General features: G+C 34.4%; 4 protein-coding genes and 1 non-coding gene across 7 annotated transcripts; 2 read left to right on the top strand and 3 right to left on the bottom strand.

Annotated features, from left to right (window-relative positions):
• Positions 1-67: 67 nt before the first annotated feature.
• lir-2 (C2H2-type domain-containing protein) lies at positions 68-4,710 on the bottom strand. 2 transcript variants are annotated; one of them, NM_001393121.1, is made up of 8 exons: positions 3,927-4,710; positions 3,326-3,549; positions 3,059-3,271; positions 2,600-3,008; positions 2,062-2,131; positions 1,318-1,498; positions 847-1,266; positions 68-267 (listed from the first exon to the last, which is right to left on the bottom strand). In NM_001393121.1, the coding sequence occupies exons 1-8, from the start codon at positions 3,969-3,971 to the stop codon at positions 183-185; spliced, it is 1,647 nt and encodes a 548-aa protein (NP_001379583.1). In that variant the 5' UTR covers positions 3,972-4,710; the 3' UTR covers positions 68-182. The 2 variants fall into 2 exon arrangements, with proteins under 2 accessions (NP_001379583.1, NP_001022098.1); NM_001026927.3 differs by lacking the exon at positions 3,927-4,710 and having other exon boundaries at positions 72-267; positions 3,326-3,573.
• Positions 4,711-4,866: 156 nt separating this feature from the next.
• On the bottom strand, positions 4,867-7,395 carry rpa-1 (putative replication factor A 73 kDa subunit). The gene is made up of 9 exons (NM_063205.7): positions 7,302-7,395; positions 7,196-7,249; positions 7,066-7,147; positions 6,916-7,021; positions 6,629-6,873; positions 6,285-6,586; positions 6,137-6,232; positions 5,203-6,087; positions 4,867-5,157 (listed from the first exon to the last, which is right to left on the bottom strand). The coding sequence occupies exons 1-9, from the start codon at positions 7,383-7,385 to the stop codon at positions 5,044-5,046; spliced, it is 1,968 nt and encodes a 655-aa protein (NP_495606.1). The 5' UTR covers positions 7,386-7,395; the 3' UTR covers positions 4,867-5,043.
• Positions 7,396-8,222: 827 nt separating this feature from the next.
• Positions 8,223-9,271, top strand: F18A1.7 (Chondroitin proteoglycan 4 domain-containing protein; the record flags this gene model as incomplete). Its single annotated transcript, NM_063204.10, has 4 exons — positions 8,223-8,340; positions 8,388-8,690; positions 8,739-9,006; positions 9,057-9,271. The coding sequence occupies 4 exons, from the start codon at positions 8,223-8,225 to the stop codon at positions 9,166-9,168; spliced, it is 801 nt and encodes a 266-aa protein (NP_495605.2). The 3' UTR covers positions 9,169-9,271.
• A 417-nt stretch (positions 9,272-9,688) lies between these two features.
• alfa-1 (ALS/FTD Associated gene homolog) lies at positions 9,689-13,652 on the top strand. 2 transcript variants are annotated; one of them, NM_063202.9, is made up of 9 exons: positions 9,689-9,756; positions 9,963-10,226; positions 10,271-10,754; positions 10,803-11,100; positions 11,463-11,694; positions 11,741-11,851; positions 11,897-12,139; positions 12,188-12,390; positions 13,168-13,649. In NM_063202.9, exons 1-9 carry the CDS (start codon positions 9,712-9,714, stop codon positions 13,490-13,492), a joined length of 2,205 nt encoding a protein of 734 aa, NP_495603.1. In that variant the 5' UTR covers positions 9,689-9,711; the 3' UTR covers positions 13,493-13,649. The 2 variants fall into 2 exon arrangements, with proteins under 2 accessions (NP_495603.1, NP_495604.1); NM_063203.6 differs by having other exon boundaries at positions 9,711-9,901; positions 13,168-13,652.
• Positions 13,653-17,950: 4,298 nt separating this feature from the next.
• On the bottom strand, positions 17,951-18,047 carry R153.6. Its single transcript, NR_051357.1, has one exon. It is a non-coding gene; the product is annotated as an Unclassified non-coding RNA R153.6 (non-coding RNA).
• Between the last annotated feature and the right edge of the window lie 1,955 nt (positions 18,048-20,002).

Raw genomic sequence — 20,002 nt, 5'->3', positions numbered from 1 at the left:
AGAGCACGATAAAGATATTCAGAAATAGAAATAACTATTTAAATAAGAAAAAAGAAATTACCACAAATAATAAAAAGACCGACGATTTTATTGAAAATCGAGTAAGAACAAAATTTGCGTTGTAAAACTTAAAATTAAAAGAAAATATTATAAATATCAACGAAAAAAATTTAAAGAAACTATTAAATTTTTGCTTCTTTTCCATATTGATGATTCGGGAAACACTTTGCCATTGTATCCAGCCATTCTTTTCGTACTTCTGGTGTTCTGAAAAAAATTGACTTTGTAAGATTTTTTTATTTTGGAATGAAACGAATTAAATTCAGTTTTCAAATGGACATCGTCTGAATTGGATTTTATTCAAACATTTTTAATTTTTTTTAATGGAGCGATCTTGCGACAGAATTGAATTTAAAAAAAAAATTAAATATGCTCTTTTGAAACATTTTTAGTCTAAAATATGATCTAGAAAAAAAAATTTCTAAAATTTACATTTTATTCAAAATTTCAAATCTATTTTTGCGGGTTTATGCCAAAAATAAATTTTTGGCTTATCCTCACATTTGGATAAAATTACCATTTTAAATAGAATGGAAAAAAAAAATCTTGCGGTGCAGCTGCAACATTAGTAGCAATTTTCGTAATTTATAAAACAAATTGCGTACATTTTAAAATAATTATACAATTAAAACAGAAACCGGCTTTCATGCTTTTCGAGTGAGATTAGATAAAAAAAAATAATCTCAGTGAATTAGTGATTCAACTAAAAAAGAGCTGTCGCACAATTTTTAAAATCTTTAAAAAATAATTTTTTTAAAATTTTTTAAATTCAAAATAAAAACTCACATCATATTCACAGGTTCGTGTTCCGAATTGTGTTGTGATTGTCCGTGCTGCTTTACACGAACTTTTCGTACAGCTTGATATGGACATTGGGAACATTTGAATGGTTTATGAGTGGAGTGTTTCATCATTACGTGTTCAAAGAAATTCCATTTAGAACCACCAGAATTCAGGCGAATTCCAATTCCACAAATCTCACAAATCGCTGTGACTACATCTCCACAAACACTTCCAGAACTTCCACATGATTTCATTCGTTTTGGAGATGGGGAAACTTTTCCAAAAAGTGCCAAACCAGTCCGTATAGCTTCAGTTGCTAGTTGTTCTTCCAATTCAGCAGTTTGTTCATCAACTTCTTCACTAAATTCATCATCTTCGTCATTGCAAGGTTCCAGTTTAACTTCTACATCAACACGTTCCACTCTGAAATTGAAAAAAAATTATGAAATGAAAATTCTAATTTATTAATTCTACCTGCTCTTGATTGAATTCGTCATGTCCAATTGTGATACAGGGGAAACCGGCAATTCTTTGTTAGTTGGTGGAATTGGTGTTGACCAAAATGGTGTTCCATCTCGAGAAATCTCATCTGTTTCAGGTTCATGTTCATAGTTGGAATATTCTACCGTATCGAGTCTAGGCGCTCGAGGTATACCTGAAAAAACGGTTAAAATGTTTTATTTAATTTAAATAACAGCTGCAATTAAATTAATGTGATAATTTTCTGATGAGAAATAGGAAAATTGTTAGTTTCATCTCTCAATTTCCGTTTTTCGGTCATTTTTTAAATTTTTTAAACGAAATTTCTTCTTTTTTTAGTGAATCTAATTTTCTCGTTTTTGTTTCGTTTTTTAATCGATTTTCCGAAATTCGAAAAAAATCCGAAAAAGAATATATTGATTTATCGATTTTTCAATTTTCGTTGTTAAAAAAACCTAAATTTTTCTTTTAAAAAATAAAGAATTGTTCATAATTTCCGATTTTTTTTATTTTTTAAAAGAAGTTTCTTATTTTTCTCATCGAAATCAACATATTTTGGATAAAACAATAGTTTTCTCGACTTTTTTTCGGACATTTCTTTCATTTTTCTCGATTTTGCGATGTTTTATTTTCAGTTTTATCTGAAAAATACTGAGAATCAACAAAAAAAAACGGAAACTTTTTTGATTGTGACGAATTCGCTTTTTAAAGACAATTTGGGAAGTTTTTTACACTGACCAGTTCTGATAGACGATGCCACCATATCCGAACTTCCGATGTGCTGAAATCGAGAGAATCCATGATCAATCTGAAAATTATAAATTTTTTTAAAATTTCGTTTTGAACTAACATGAAACTTATTCTGCCTTCATTTGCTACCTGATTTAGCTTATAATAGTTAGAATCAAATAATTTCAAGCGAAAAGCTCACAAAAAGCTACACTCAACACACACACGCAACGCGCACACGCTCGCGCACCGCTCTTCACCCTGTTACTTCTCCAATGTCTCTTCGCTCACTATTTCTCTGCCTGCGCTCACAGTCGGAAACTCTAATTTCACGCAATGTTTCGGCGATTGTGAGCGTGAATTGAAGGGTGCTACCAACTAAATTTTTATTCTTCAAAGAAGATGTCACTGAATGAAGACGAAAATGAATGAAAAAACAGAAAACATTTAGAAATAACTTTTAGAGAAATGAAGAGCATGACAATCTTATTTCGATCCAATTCCAAAATTGGAACCAAAAATAATAATTTTTATAAAAAGTACTTACCAAAACCGATAATAGTCTTTTAAGTTCTTGAGGAGATGAAACATCAACGATCAAATGTGAGAGATATTGGTTTTGAGGACTGGGTAGCACCGATAAACGATTGCTCTTTTCATATGGACTTGCTGCACGACGTTTCCTATCATAATTGCTAACATTCGGATTCCGAATTGCTGATGGTGCTCTCGCCAATCTCACAGGCTCTTTTCGCAACAAAAATCCATTTTCTTTCGATGTTGAAGGATCAGATAAAAGTTTACTGAGAAGAGGGGCGCGAGTTGCACCTAAAGTTGGTAAAGAGATAACAGCTTGTGGCTCAGAATCTTTGCTTGAAGCTGATTCCATAGGCGATGACATCGAAATCGGTATTTCACTTTTTGATTGTGACGCCGATGAAGTTAGCAACTGACTTCTGAAAAACAATTTTAATTTCAACGAGCAAAAATGAATAAATAAACTTACAAAAGAGATTGATGACTTGTTTCAGTGAACAAATTTGTCATCGGTTGCTGAATTTGTTCATTCCCAAATTGTTCCGTTCTTCCTTTTTCTTCATCTTCTATGTCAAGGCAAACTCTGGCAAGTTGTTCATCATACTCTCCGATACAAATTCTCCGACGTACGAGTTCTTCCATCTTTTCATCAGTGGACATTTGATTAGAGCTTGGAATAGTTCTGAAGAAAAGATGATCATTACAGAAACCTTTAAAAAATGAAAAATTTTCATACTTCAACTCGTCTTTTATTCTCGCCAATAGAACCTTTTTTCGATTGTGAAAATGCGACTTGACTCGTTCCATTTCAGCTGGAATATCGAATTTTTCAGTTACTTTATCAGCGATTCGAGCCCAATGCTCATTCCTGGCGACATTTTCAGTTGTCAACCGGCGATATGAATTTTTGATGAGATCATCACTTCTTTCAAGAACCAAGGTGATAATGTAGTTGCTAACCTGAAAAAATATTAATGAAAAGGTCGAAAAATGGCGCATGAGAAGTGAAAATCAAAAAAATCTGACCCAAAATAAAATTGAAAAGTCAAAAAAAGAGATCTCACATGTTTTTCGAAACTCGAGAATGTGATTTTGAAAAAATAGGCGGAGCTGCGTTCAAAAACCTGACAACTCCTTAATTTTTAAAGACGAAAAACGTTTAAAGAATACAAAAGACACATAAATTTATTAATCTTGTTTCATTTTGTTTAAGATAGTCAACGCCAATCATCGGGGAGTTTCGAAAACCGCAAAACGCCGTTTCAAAGGTACAGTGACCATCAACAACTGTGCTCCATTGGAATATTGCACTTGGCGCTAATTCAAACCAAACTTACATCTCGGCTGATTTTCGCAGTTCGGGGGCCATTAGCTGCCAACATGACTGTCACTGATCTGAAAATGCTATTTTACTTTTAGAAATTGAAAATAAAATGGGAGACGGGTGGTGTCAGAGTGTCCCATTCCAGCTTAATCCGGGAATTTCCAGACATTTTTCCTGGGTAGCAAATTCGAATTAAATTCCCACAATTTTCAAATAAAAAACCGAGATGGGATACTGTGACACCACTAAACTCTAAATTGAGGAAAACAATTCGTGAACCTTTTTTTTTTGAAGATAACTAGAAAAGGTTGCGAATAAACGTATTAGGTGAAAAGAAACGGGATGAGCATATGGAGATGACCTTTATTGGGAATAGACACGGAGAACACCTTCTGTTGGGAACGCATTTGTGTGTGCTCTCCCAGACACTCCATAAGGTCAGCTGCATAACCCTAAATTGCATCGACAAATCTTAACAACTGCAACAGAAAAGCTACACTCAAAATATAAGACGGAAATTTTCTTTCAGCACGGCTTAGTTTGGACGAACAATTTGAAAGGAGTGTTCAAATTGCAACTGTTTGGAAACATAATAAAATCATTACGGAATTTATTTTTTTGGAAAATCAAAACAGGTGATAAAAGACGTTTCTGTAAATGAAAGTCACTAGTCTTTTCCACTAATCCGCCAATGTCTTTCATGGAAAATAAGACAAAAAAAAAGACAGCGTTAGAGAGAAATAGACGAAGAGAGCTCAAAGAGCTCGCTGGCTGCCCACGAACCTGCGGGTTAGCAATGGAAAATGTGGTCGTGGGCAGAGAGACGTAGGATAAATGTGGCAACCCAAGGCCATTTGTTGTCGGGCAGTCACCCGCTCTCAAGGACGCTGCAACGACCCAATGCTGTCACTTCAGAACACATCTCGAGGTCACCTGGCACTCAAAGATAGGCTCACATCGTATAGTTTATTCGCTAGTAAATGAGATGAAAAACATTGTACAAAATCAGCGATTGTGGATGTGAGACATGTGATAACTTTAGGCTCAAAAAAGGTTTTAATAATATTTAGGTTTTTTTAGATTTAAATGAAACAGTCGAGATCGGCACGATGTAATAAAAAACAGAACATTTAGTAGTCACTCATTTGTTGCATCTGCTCGATCATTTGCTTCAGATTTTCGATGTACTTGTCCTGATTGACATCATCCACACCATAGACAGTCATCTTCTGACGAACTTCTTCCTATAAAGAAAACAATCATAACGGATCTTCAAGAAATAAAGCTACATTGTACGAATCCATCTTGCAACGAAGTCTCCACATCTTTGGAACAAACTGAAGGCGTTCGAAAATAGCGTTGTACTCATCTGGGCTTTCATCGTGCAATTCTCCAAGCTCCGCAGCTGATTTTCCAACAATCTTCGCAGCACTATCTCCGAAAGCTGTGACATAGACCTGTCCGGTTTCGTCCGAAAGTTCAAACTGCATCATGTACAGCCACTTGAACTTGTTCATGTTCTTATTGCACTTTTCGCATCTGTAGTCACCATTTTCTCCCACAAGTTTCTTTTGGCAACCCTCTGAAGCGCATCCTCTATAAAGAGCATTCGTAGGATTTACTCTGGTAATCATTGCTTTGACAGTTGCGTAATCTCCCTTGTCGGAATCCTTTCCAAATTGCATTTCTTGGAGTCCTGCAATAGTACGTGGAGCTTCATTGGATCCTCCAGCAGCTTGGCTCATCATCTTAACTTCAGTGGTTGGTTTCACGTTTGCGTACCAATCATAGAGTTCAGACACTCCAGCGATTTCTGGCACCGAAATAATACGAGTTGCTGACCCAGTTCCCAAAGAGAATCCTCCATTAAACTCTCTTGGAATAACACCTTTGAATGCGATTACTTTTTGAACATAGTCATCAACAAGTGCTTTTGTTGCTTCGTCTCCCCAAAGTGTCAATCGAACAAGTGCTCCAGACTCGTCAATCAACTCCATTTCTCGCTTGATCAGAGATTTTCCAGCCTTTGAAGTGAATTCGGTAGCCTCTGGATCCATCTTTTCAACCACGACGAGAACGTCAATCAGTTGTCCAGCATATCCAGCGATTTCACCTAGCTTCACTCGTTTGAGTATGAGCTTTGGAGCAGCAAGCAATTCACCTCCAGCTTCAATCTGAAAATTTAATATTTTAGCTATGATGAATCGCTTTAAATTTACTAACGATAGAATCGCTGCGAAGTGTGATCTCGTAGTCGTGTCCAGTATTGTTGAACTTCTTATTTGCTTGTTTGACTGATCCACCAGACAAATAATAAGACTGAAAATATTAAATTAATTATTATGCATAATCCGATTAAAATAATACTAACAAGATTCTCGGTGATTGTGGTGTACAAGGACTCAGCAACCTCGTTGAATGCGGTACATCTGATTGTATCTCCGTTTGAATCGGTTATTTCAAAGTTGAACACTTTCGTGTTTTTCGCTGGGAAAGTACGAATTTCCTCCTTGCGTGATACCATTCCGTGAATTTTGAAATTCGATACGTACGGTGTAACCATTGCAATAGGCATCACGCCTCTTTCTGTGTTCGACGCGGTACGGCGTGCTGGTGGTGGAACAGCTCGAGCGCGTGTAGCCTCTGGAGCAGCGGCACGATTGTATGAGGCTTCTGAAAACTCGAATTACACACATTACAACTCTTAGATTTTACCTTCTCCGAATTCTCTTTTCGGCGCTTTTGCTGCTGGTGGATTTGCCATATTCTCCTGGTAATCAGCAGCCATTCCTTCAGCTTCAGGCCAAACATCTTCGATGATAATATTTGGTCTATAGCCTTTGTGCTCATCAGGTTTGCCAGAATGAGATCTTGGCTTGACTTCTGGAGAGGTCAAAACCTGATGATAGCGAGAAAGAATTTTGTATCCTTTGATCAGGAAGCAATTCTTAGCACCTTCTCTGAAAAATACATTGAAGGACTCAATAATGTTATAATCTCACCCTTGGTCGTAGATTTCAAATTTAGTAAGAGCGATAATTGTTCCCTCAACAAGATGCTCAACTTCACGTTTGATTTGGTCATCGATATCAGCGGACATGAGCGCATCTTCAAAGCATAAATAAATATCAGAGTATAACAAACTCACTTACTGTATTGGAAAACACCGTCTGAGATACGAATTCTGAAAGTGAATGCGTGACCAAGTTGCTCTCCTTGCTCTACTTTGCCTTTCTGAAAATTATCGAATTATTGCGAAACTTTTGAATTAGTCAAAAGTACCAAAACTTGAACGATTCCATCATGTCCAGGATATCCATTGTTTTCGATAGCCTCCTGAAAATTCATCAAAATTAAATTTCCTGGTTTTCTACATTGATTTCTTTACCTGAACATAGCCTGTTGTAAGTCGAAGTTTCCCGTTAGTATGATACTTATTGAAGACATCGTGATTGATGTGAATTGCCGCCATCTTTCACTATCTGAAACAGATACATAAAAATTGGGGAAAAAAGCTTGAAACATGAAGAAACAAATGAAGGGGAGACGATTCAATTTTGAATTCTCTACAGGCCGGATACGCGCCAAAAAAAATGGCGTAGAATGTGATGTTTGCGGGAAATGTGTGCCGAAAAGCGGGAATTTCTGTTAGTCAAAGAAAATCGAGCACAACTTGAATTAAAATATGAGAAAACAAATAAATATTAAAAAAAGGAATTGAGAAGTTTTAAAGATTACAATAATAATTGTTGAAATTTTGATGAAGGTTTTACATCGGCCAAAATCGCATGAATCGAAATTATGGCAGCGCAATATTGGAAGAGGGTTAAAATACTGAACAAAAACATTCTAAAAGTCAATACTTCGTCCAAACATGAAGATTTTCTGCAGGTTCTCAACAAAGCAATTCACATTTGAAAAAGAAAAAAATGAATGGCTCGGACCACCTGCGTAAATCTTGCCGGGTACGGTATTCGCTTCGAGACCTCCATCAAAACCGTAGTTTGGAAATTGTTTTTTCCCGCCGATCTAACTTTTCTATTGACGCGCTAAATTTTGAAATCAGAAAAGTCGCATAAAGAATTCGGATTTTGTTTTATTTTCATTTGTCAGTTTTGATAAATTTTCATTTTATAAATTATGTAAAGTTTCGGCTATATCAGTTACCCACTTCATTTCTACCTAGCTGTTCTTTTCCTTATATGACCTTCTTGAAAGCTTATAAAAGTTTTCGAAAGCTTTTAGACCACTTTCAAACTGCTTAATATCTAACCCCCATTTCGGAAAAAAAACTTCTACATAATTCCAGATGCGCCATCTCCATCTCGCCTTCTTCCTTCCCGCCATCTTTCTGTTCTTCTCGTGTGTAAATGGTGCCATCGAATCGGTACACGACGACAAAGATGTCGTGCCACACGAAGAACAAGGTAAAAAACTAGATTATTGTGTGCTTAAGATTAAAGTTTCACTTCAGCCCTCGACGTCGACACAATTTTCCGCGCTCTTGGAGTTCCATATTGCATGCGAAAGTGCATCGACCCGTTCATCAATTCTACGACGTCTCTGTGGAACATGAAGAATGTTGTACATCAAGCTCGCAAAGTCTGTGGTCATCATGCACAGGCTATCACTTGTCTGAAGAAAGAACAGTACTGTGATCACAACAAGCTCTTCGCAAAAGCCAGCAGCAGTGTTGAATATATGTGTGCCACAAAGCACGTTCTGTTTGAGCGAATGGAGTCGTGTCTCAACCCTGTCGTTGATGATATCATGTCAGGTAATTTTTTTTCTGAAAAATTGCCCACCATCAAAAAATCGTTTTCAGGCTGCGACAAAGAATGCTATGCTCGTTCAAACCTAACTGCTTTCGCTCAAGATTCTAACATTAAATTCGCTGCTACAGTTGGAGGTAATGTATTTATTGTTGCTGATCATCTTGGAGAACTTTGTAACTCTCTGCAATGTACTCTCCCATGTGTCACCAAGCGACTCAACAGCAAGTGTGCCTTGAGTGGATGGCTTAGTCTGGACATGCTTATGCAACCATTCGATGCCGTTTCTGTAATGGTTGATCAATTGTCACCAGCATTGAGGTTAGTTAGTGCGATCATTATTAAATATGCTATGTAACTAAACATTTCAGGGATGTCATCAGTAAGAAAATCGATAAAAGATGCCGTTTTGCAATTAACCCAACTCGTCTCAACCGCATTCGCAACGGCGATTTCAAGGCTTTTAACATGGATAACATTTGATCGCATCTCATTTCATGATTCCAGTACTCACTAAAACCCACGAATTGTAAATAATCACCCGACACAAATATGTTGATATATCGAATAAATAGTTGTAAACTGTAAACCGCTTTCAATAATCATTTTCTCAAACGCGGATGAAAGCCGAAAAAAATTCTCGTGACATTTTGTACAACTATCGAAGCTGAAATGGCCGAAATATCTGAATTTCGGCCGCGTGGTCGACAAAACAGCTGACAAGTTCAATTCATCGATCAATAATCGCATTTTGATGAGTCAATCTATTCCCTTCCATCGCTCTTCCATTGTGAACGCATTAAGTTAATGAGAGTGTAAGGATCGTGGAGACGGAGACGTAGAGACAGTTGTTAACCTACAGGAAAATTCTTTCGTTTGTTGCCTGTGTAAATACAGCAGTTTGCCTTGTTCTTTCCCTTCATTTATTTCAAGTTTTCCCTTCAAAAAGCTACTATTTCACAATCGATTTACACTTTCTCTAAGAAAACGACATAAATTGCAGAATTTTGTGTATAAATTTATCATATGGAAGCGGATGAATATTTTACCACATACGATGCGCTTAAAGACGTGAGTATCATTTCCTTTGTGTTCTTATCACATTGGCATCTTATCATTTATATATTGTGGCGAATAATATGAACATTTCCAATAGAATAGAAACTATAAATTTTCCAAAATGCACTCTGCCGCTGTTAAAAGACTGAAATTCAAGGTAGATTATACATATATAATTAGATAAAATAATTGAACGTTTCGAAATATGAATTTTTCAGCAACAAAAGAAAGATCACGCTGTACGAAGACTGCTGCCACTCAAAACGAGTGAAAACTGCGGAATAATGAAGATTGTTTGGTCGCAATTCGACTTTATGACTGGCCCGGAGCTGAAATTCGTCTGGGATGTGACACCTTCGACTTCAATTTCACCAGTAAATCTTTCTGGAGAGGATGGATCAATTGCAGATGCTGAAAGTTTAATGGATTCTTCAGGATCTAATCAATCGGTGTCTTTTGAAGAAATCGATGATCCATTAAAAGTGAGTTTATTCAGATAAAGCTATCAAATTTTTAATTTTTGCAGACAGAATTAACAATTCTCGATGGTTTGGATGCCAATTTAGTCGATTCATTTGCTGATTTCGATTTAATGAATGCTGGAGACTATAAATACAAAACACTCAAGTATTTGGATGAATATATGACTGAATCTGCTACAACAAGTACAAAAACATTGACAATGGATGATTCTCGTATTATGGAAAGTCCTGAAAGCAGTGGAAAATCATTAAGAGATGAAGGACTGGATCATTGTTGTGAAGGTAAATTCTTGGAAGATGAACGATTGGGAACCAGCTTTACACTTGCTTCTCCCTCTCCAAATGATACTGGCCATCTTGGGAAGCTGCTTGCAAGTAAATATCCAAATGAAGAAGATAGAGAACTCGCAGAGTATCTTCGAGATAAAATTGCATCCACCTCGACGCCAGCTCCGAACGTTGCGTGCGTGGCACATCTTACCGAACATTATGAACTTGACAGACTGTCGCCTATTAATAATGATGATGGTGAGTTTCAGATTTCTTTGATAATCTCAATGTTGTTTATAATTTCAGAACTCCGTCGATCTTGTGTTGATTCTGGAGTTGGTGTGTCAACTCATAGTGATTTATCTGCTTTGTGTCAAAGCCCTCCTTGTAAGAATCACATCAAAAAGTATGAAGATGCATTTGGAATGATGACATCGACTCCCAATTCAAATGTTTTTGAATTTCGAGAGGAAAGAGGTCATACAAAAACTCCACCACCGAGAGATATTTTCGATTTCTTCGATGATCAGATTGATTTTGGAGAATCATATGTAACAGATGAAGCTTTTGTTGCCAAATGTGTATTGGCTGAGCTTATTTGCAAGTAAGCTTATTAACCAGGCACAAAATATTGCCATTTTAGCAACAAAAATACGGTGTTCGGTCTCGACACTATATTTTTGTTAAATACGAAAACTTATGCTCCTTTAAAAATGTACTGTAATAACTCATGCTGCTGCGAATTTTTCATAGATTTTTCTATAAAAATACATTTTAATTGAAAAACTTAAGTGAAACAATAAGAAGGGAAACGTTTAAAAATCGTGAGAAAAAATTTAAATATTTAAAGGCGCACACCTTTTTTTCGCTTTTGACACAATTTTCGTGTCGAGACCGACTACCGTATTTTTGGCGCAAATATTGCAGTATTCTACAAAAAAAGTTTAGTAATTATTATGATTTCAGTGCCCCACATTCCCGATGTCCTCTACAACACAAGATGATTGTTTCACCCTCACGTCACTTATTAGTTGCGGCGTTTATTTTCTCAGTTCAAACAAAATCAGGATCAACTATTACATATGCCATATCATTCCTTATGTCACATCTTAAACAAGAATGGTATTTGGATCGACATTCATGGTTTGAGAGAATGGTTGGCGATTCTGTTCCAAAAATGAAAGCCTCATTATTTTCGGTTAGAATAGTAAATTATAGTCTTTCGACAATGCATCAAATTTTAGGAAGATTCTGATGATGTACTGGTTCGAGTGACTTCTGAACTTTCTCGCCTCTTGTCACTTCTTTCTGCACTCGAAAGATTTCCTCTTGTTTCTCTGGAACGACCTTTAATGGTAAGATTTACTCAACTACCACAAAAAAATGTAATTCGTTTTCAGATAAAGAACACACTATTCACGGATAGAGGAATTTCAATTTCCGAAAATCGACTTCTCGCAAAAGCGATTTCCGGATGCTTGCAAAGTCAGGGTCATACTGTAATTATTGGATCGGATCATGTTTTGGTTGCCAGACTCCTCTATACTCTTGCATTTTTTGTTCCTGAAGCACATCAATGGTGTTGTCTAAGAGCTTACCGACACAAGTATAATCCATATTTAAAATTACAAGGTGTACGAAGGGTATGTGAAACCATCAAATTATTTTATTTTAAAAAAACATTATTTCAGGCAGAACTCCCTTCAGTTATAATGAGCGGAACATCAAGCCCTTGGCCTATTTGTATCATCGACATTGATCGGTCAGCAGTGTGTATGTCAGCTTCATATCAAAAACATCGAATTTTACGAGCACGAAATGATTCTCGAGGGGTACGGTTGATTCTTGAACATGCAGGCGTGATGGTTTCGAAGAACACAAAAATTCCACAGATGTAAGTTTGTTTTTTTTTGAGAAAAAGAAAAAAAAAGATCAAGGTGCGCGGATTTAAAATTTACTGTAATTTGAAACTTTTTAATACTGCAGAATTTTCAAAATCAGATTTTTAAAATTTTTTGATAAAATTCTATTTACATTTAAAAAAACTCAAATATAACAATAATAATACCTCATTTTTGATAAATAGAAAAACTATGAAACATCTATGAAAACTTCGCAGCAATAAAAGTTTGAATTTACAGTACTATTTCAAGGCTCACACTTTTTCCATTCAACAAAAAATAGTCGTGTCGAGACCGTGTATCGTATTGTTGACAAAAAAACGAAATCTGGGAAGTACTGTAATAGTTAATAATTGAATTTTTAACAAATTCCTAGAAAACATTCGTATGTTGATTATATAAAAACGATCACTTATAAAAATATTCAATCAAATATATTTTGAGAATTTGAACATTTAGTGATTTTTTCACTTGATCTATTTCGTGAAAACTGTTTTTTAAGTTAAAAAAAACCTAGAAAAAAACCTAAAAAAGAGCAATTATTTGCAACTAGTTTTTAGTTGCGCAACTAAAAATGACAAATTTTAAAAATCAAAAAGTTAATTTACACCAACGATAAATATAATTTTCATAGGAAATTAAATATAATTTATTGATTTTTATAGCAGAAAAACATTACAATAGAAATTCGAAAATTATTGAAGATTCATTATATTTTTTATAAAACATTTAGGTAATTTATTCTCCAGAAAAAATTTTGATTATTCCAGAGAACTGTCACCTTGCCGAACTCTTGAATCAGTGAATACATTCCTAAAGCAAATGGATTTACTTCCAATGGAAGAATCAGTTCGTTCTGGATTCTGTACTCAAATAATGCTCTATTTCGATAATCTTGCCGCTGCATTCATTGCTTTTGTCCGTGATGCTAGTCGCCCCGGAAATGACGAAAAAGAGTGCGGAACACGATCCAAATCGTTCAGTTTAACTGAATGCCGAAAATCCCTGGATCTGACCAACGATGCTCTGTTCAACGCGGTTCTAGCGAGAGCCGAAATACTTCAGCCTGACATATCCGAATTTATTTACATGTAGAGCCAAAGTCCAAACCAGTCATGGATATTAAATACGAGATACTCTTTTTTTTTGCCTTCAGTTTCTGATGAATTTAGTTGCATTCCCCAATTTTTTGTTACACTTTTATTGAATTGCCTACCATTTTCCACGTGTGATGAATAAAAACTTTATAATCTTTTGTTTTTATTCTGGCAAACAGTTGAAAGAAAAATATGATGAATCAAGTTTATTTTTCAAATCTTGCAATATGAACCTCTCATCTATAAATATGTGCTCCTTCTCTCTTCAACGAATAATATTATTCAAAACTTGTGTTCCAATCTGTGCTTGTTGTTGCTGCTTCTGCTTGAATATGAGAAAATCATAATGACGACGAGAAGAGCAACCTTCCTTTTTTCCCCTCAAAATAAAATTACAATTCAGATTCCAAAAAGAAAAATGAATTTACAAATATTTTTTCAACTGATCTGTCAAGTGTTGATTGACGTAAAATATTTCATAGAAAATGCCACCAACCCCTCATTTAAAATAAGGAAAAGGTACCCATTAATTTATATTCAACATTTCTTTGAAAATTCGAATTCTCTAAGAAAACTCGGTAATTCATCAATATTTTGTGTTTTCTTTTACTTTTTTCTCATTTCATATATGTTGGTGTCAATGTATCATCATTTTCTTATTCTATAATTAGTTATCCTCCTCTTTTCATGTCTGAACCATCCCACACATCATTGTCTTCATCTGAACAGATGGATAGAAAAAGGAAAAAGAGTCTTTTAGCACCTATTCATCTGTTTCTGCTCTTTTTCCTTCTGCTGTTGTTGTTGCTTCTTCTTCATTTGCCATATAATTGTGGTAATTTGAGAAAAACTTCTACATTTGTGTGTGTATTTGCAACAACCTCCATGTTGACGTTGTCCATTTGTTGTCAGAATAGAATAGTACGTCGAGACAACCAAGACAGCCTCAACATATTTTTTTCTAATCAGAAGGTGTCAAAGTTTTGATGTCATTTTTCTAATACGTTTATTTTCCTGGGAAATGTGTTCTAATAATATCATAGATAACTGGTATACAAGAATTTTGAGGTCAAATTCGACAGAGTTAAGAGCATCAACAGATATATCAATATTCGTATGGCTTTCAAATTATTTGATCAGTTTTGTAATATGCTTTAAAAAATGCTTGGTAAAAATACTTCACAATTTTTTTGGATTTTTAAAATGTCATGGTTCAGTCATAGTTTTTGGCATTTCAACTTCCAACTTTTCCGAAATTTAGGGCTTCTAGACAACTTCCGAGCATTGAAACATTCTTGAATTCTATTTCACTTAAAAATTGATAAAATGTTAGTTTTTCATAATTCTAGAAACATTTCTAATCAGATGCATTTTAACTTCATTTTTTAAAATTTGATCGAGTGTCAATGCAATGCAAAGTTGTTGTCTATGGTATACTGTAATATAGAGGGAACCAACTAGATCAAAAATGTATGAAACACCACTAAAATGCTGCCAGGAAGCTCCGATACCTTTCGGTTCTATTGATTTTGTGAGAATATCACAATGTTTTCGAAGTGGTCAATTTATGCAAATTCCTCACTTTTTGATACTGATGTTTTCGCGATTTATGTTACCAAAATTCAGAAAATATTTTTTTTGATATTGCTGATTCTCTAGTTAAACTATTTCCAAAGCTTATACGTAGATATGGAAACGTAGTAGTAGCATAAATTTATTTACTTCCATATTAGCTTTGCATGCTAGACTATTTTTAGATTGGTCTGTGATTCCTGCAAGTACGGATCTTTTGCCAATCAGTGCATGATATCGGAAGTGCGGTGAATACACAACGATGTCTGTGTACATGTGGTTTGAAAACTCTAAATTGTGTTGTTTTTATTTAAAAAAATCTCCTGTTGATAGAATTAAGTATTCAAAAATCAAGTATTCCAAGTGGATTCCCAACCTAATTCAATCCTTTTTCCTCTCATTTGTTATTCTACCTTCTCCTTTCCCACATGTTTTTTGAATCGAAATATCTCTACTAGTTTAGATCCTCTTTCCCCGTTTTTCTGTCTTTCCAAAAAAAAAAATCATTTTCAGTTTTCCGTGTTTCTCTGAATTGAAAATTCAAAGTCATGTTGTTATGTGAGAACGATTAAAAATAAAATAAAAGTTTTCATTTTCATTTCCGTCTGTGTTGTTTCGATACGGTTTATAGATTAGAGCATCTGAAAATAGTAATCTAAAAGTGGTTACGATATTGGTCTGCTTTTTTCTCATTTTCATTCCAATTTTTGTTATCTTCCGCTTTTTTCTCTGTTCTTGAAGGGCAATGACCGTTGGGAATTGAATTGCCTCTTTTCAGTTGAAGACGTAAAGAGAAAAAACGAGCTTTTTTGAATCCAAACAAATAATTTTGCTTTCTTGCTCTTTCTCGAGCTGTTGGGTTTCCTTTCACAATAACAAAACCATAACTCTTTTTTCTTAAATCATCCCATCAAATGTGTGATATATTTTCGCGTTGCAGCTGTTTTTCTAACGTCACACCTAGAGACCACATCGTTCGTTTTTTCTCTTTTGAACGCGAATTTTCTCCGCCCAAAAACCTCAACTGAATTGCAATTTAATCCATTCAATTTTATTTTTTGTCCATCTCATTCACAGTGTTTTTTCTTTTGATTCATTTTTTGCACATCCTGGTTTGTCTTTTTGAAAAATAAAAAATAAACTTGAATTTTTGATTATTTGTTATTTGAACAGAAATTGTTAAATAAATGTTTTTAAAAACTGATGCTTCTACAAAAATTTAAGAATGAAGAAATTCTAAACGACCACTAAATATGCTCATTTTTACGAATATTTTACCATTATAAAGGTTGAAGCATGTAACTTTACTCGAAACTTCTCAAAATCAAATCTTTTCGTAAATTTGGCAATTTACCAAAACTTAGAATGGAAAAGCTTCATTTTTTTTAAGTGCTCAATTTTTATTGTATCACTTTTGATGCCCTTTCTGATAGAAATTTCAAACAACTCGATAGTTTTCAAACGAAAATTTGTTTTTCTTTTAGAATATTTTAAATTATTTATATTTTACACATGCAATTATTTTGTGCACCTGCAAGTTACAATGCACCCCTTTCAGCACCTTTTGGAACTGGAGAAGATTCATAAAAGATTCAACTGAGTGGGTTACCACTTTTATAGTTTTCCTTCAGGAAACGTTCCCCAAACTACAAACATTTTTTTCCGACTCTAAGATCATTGTTTTTTGAGCTTAATAGGTTCAAAAGTTTAGAAAAACTGCAATAAAACTGACAGATTTTCGATTGATTTCTTTCACTTTCTTCATTTCTGCTCATTAAGAATGCATTGAAGGCCACATGCTCTCCTCTTCTGGTCGTTCCAAGCATTTCCAGTCTCAATTTTTGCTTCTTGCTGCTTACCAACCTTTTTTTTTGACAGATACTCATTACTTTCTTGCAAGAAAAATCCTTGCATGTTTTTATGATTTTCAACTCGGAGGAATACACAAAATACAATGACGAACGGCTTTGTATATTCACACTAATCCCAGCGACCTCCCAAATCGTTTTTTTAAATCCTCTCCTGTTTTTTCTCTGAAATATTGGGTTTCTAAAAATCGGGGGTTATTGAGAATTTGTGAAGTTTACTATAAAACAAAAATACTTGTAATCAAAATAAACCAATTTGCTCTGGTTAAACAGGATTTACCTAAAAAATAATTATAACTCACGAGCAGACCTATCCATCAATATTTAGAATCTACACAGTTTTCGTTAACCATATTATAAAGTTGAAAAATCCAACATTAGGTTTGCTTTCGAAGTGCAAACTTGAACTGACTTTATAATTTCGAACTATTAAATTGTTTTTTCAACAGTCGCAGATTCAGATAGATGTCTAAACAAAATTTTATCTATGCAGTTTTTCGTGAAAATATTGGGTTTTGGGTGAACAACAATTGTGAATAATTCATAGAAATAAAAGTAGTTTATCAATTTCTAAAATGTATATTTTGGACAATTTATTTTTTCTCAAATATTCAAGTGAAAAATCGTGCAGCATTTCACCTGTTGACAAGAATGTTTAAACTTTGTGGCAACTTTAATTCTATGAATTCTAGTTTTTGATTTTAAATGTGATATGATCTTTAAAAAAGAAGTTCAAAAACCCCTAAGTCTGAAATAAATTTTGAATCCATACTTTCTGTATCCCAAAAAACCTTCCCCACATCTTCGTCCCATCAACCCCATAACTCTTCTTCAGCTCCAGACGCAATTGTCTCTTAATGTTCTCATGTGACCAACTAACTCGTAATAGTTTTTTTTTGAAGCTAACTTTTCTTCTGAATAACTTTTTGAAAGTTTCAAAAGAACTCGAGTTCATCTTTCTGTCATTCATATTACGCATCTTTTAATGAAAGGCTTCTCTTCTCATTCCATCACTCTATCTCATCATCTTTAATTCTTTTTTTGCCTTTTTTTTGCCCTACTAATGGCTCGTTAATTTTGTGTCACCAGTCGTTGAAAATCCAATTTCGGTGAAGAAGAGCCTTTTCTACCATTATTCTTGTTCCAAAAAATTCACATTCTCTTTTGGTATTTTTCAATTCATTTTGTTTCAGACAAAATTCTGGTTAATGGAAAACTGAACGGGAACTAAGAAAACAAGGAATAATTGTGAAGAAGTTATAAAATTTAGTAAGTTGGATCTTTTTTTAATTTCTAAAATAAATAGTTACCTAAACAAAAAAATACTTGAAGAAAATAGGATGGTGTCGAGCTAAAGTGTAGAGAATTTATAATTTTCCTGAATACTGTATATTATAATTTACTGTTTCCAGTATTTTGATAAATCATTTTTGATGATAAAATATTTAATTCAAAAACTTCGAACTTGAAGAATTACCAATCAAAAGTTGATTTCACTATTAAAAAAAAATTGTGATCAACTAAATGGTCACGCAGAGCATAATTGCCATCTATCGGATGTATCTATAAACTTTTAAAATATGACATTATAATATAAAATTACACGGTTTCAAACCAGCTGATACTACGTGCAACCGTTTGCTGAATTTAAAACAAAAAGAAACATGTCTCCAGAGAGGGGCTATATTGCGCTTATTTTTTCAACTTATACAGAATAAGTCGATATATCATTTTCAAATTAAAAATCATTACATTTTTTCAAAGCTGGGATGTTCAATACCCTTGTGATTTTAAATTGTTATTCTCTTATCTATAACCTTCTTCTCTGGTTGTAAACTTTAACTGACCAATGACTTTTAAGGTCTTAATGAAGAGATGTTTTCCAAAAAGCTGTGTTCTAGACAAAAGTGCTGCTAAAAACTGAAAACTAATTGTTAATTTTGTTTTGCGTCGTTGTTGTCTTATTTTCCCATATTCTGTCTTCTTGACAGAGAAATGCCTCTTTCCATTTTAAGTAATCGAATAATTTCACCATCTTTTCTCATTTATTTTTCCAAATTTGCTTCTTATCCTCATTTCTTTCTCGATTTTTCCATAGTTGAGAAATTGTTTCATAGTTTCTGAATTTTCTCAGATTTACCTCGTTCTTCACGTGTTCACAACAAGATTAGAGAATGGAAGCACCAAGTGATTTGCATAACCGCTGCCCATAGAGTTTTGGAGACATTTTGTGTTCAACGCACACATCGCAAAGAAATATTGTTCTGCTTACTCTCTTGGCGAGTTTTAAGAATTACTCATTCACACATAATATCAGAACGCTTGTCTTCTCAAATTCGCAACTCGATTCCTTTTCCTTCTTCTCCATTTTTTTTTGTTTTTTGCCAAGTCTCCGAGCTTCTTCTCTCCGTATTTGTCTCTTGTTGAGCAACAACTCGAATTCGTCGTTACCAATGATATTTTCTGCCTCACAGAATTTTTTCACATCTTCTCATATATATTTTTTTCTTTTTTTGGGTGTACCACTTGGAGTATTTATCATACCACCACCCTCTCACAAACACGGGTGGATCATTCTTTTTTCTCTTTTTTCATCTTCTCATTTCCTCTCTTCCTTTGTTTTGTCCCCTTCTGTCCACAATCTGGGACAGAAACGAGGCGTCTAATTGGATTTGTTAGGTCCTTTCCTAGTGGACTTCTTCTTTTTGACTGATCCGGTTTTCTAGACCCACCGAGAGCGCGTAAGCCTTGTCATCAGATTGTAAATCACATCAAATCACCAGTTTTCCTAAACTCTCTGACATCATTGTTTTCAAAAACAATGCAAGAATCAAAACAAATCAGAGTTAACAGGACCACAAATTTTCAATTTTACAAAAAAATATTGGCTATTTCAAAAATTTTACTCGCGTTTGTTGCTTGAAAATAGTTTATTAAATTAGGATAAAGTTCAGTTATCTTATTTCTTATCATTCTGTAGGAAACTGTAAATATGTCTATCATTTTCAAAAAAACATACTGTGCCAGCCAATTCTATGGAATTTTGAGAAAAAGTTTAGGAGTGCAAA

The sequence above is a fragment of the Caenorhabditis elegans genome, chromosome II (genome assembly GCF_000002985.6).
Source record: "Caenorhabditis elegans chromosome II".
NCBI lineage: Eukaryota > Metazoa > Nematoda > Chromadorea > Rhabditida > Rhabditidae > Caenorhabditis > Caenorhabditis elegans.
The sequence above is the reverse complement of the archived record's forward strand: the minus strand, read 5'-3'. Positions and strand labels throughout refer to the sequence as shown.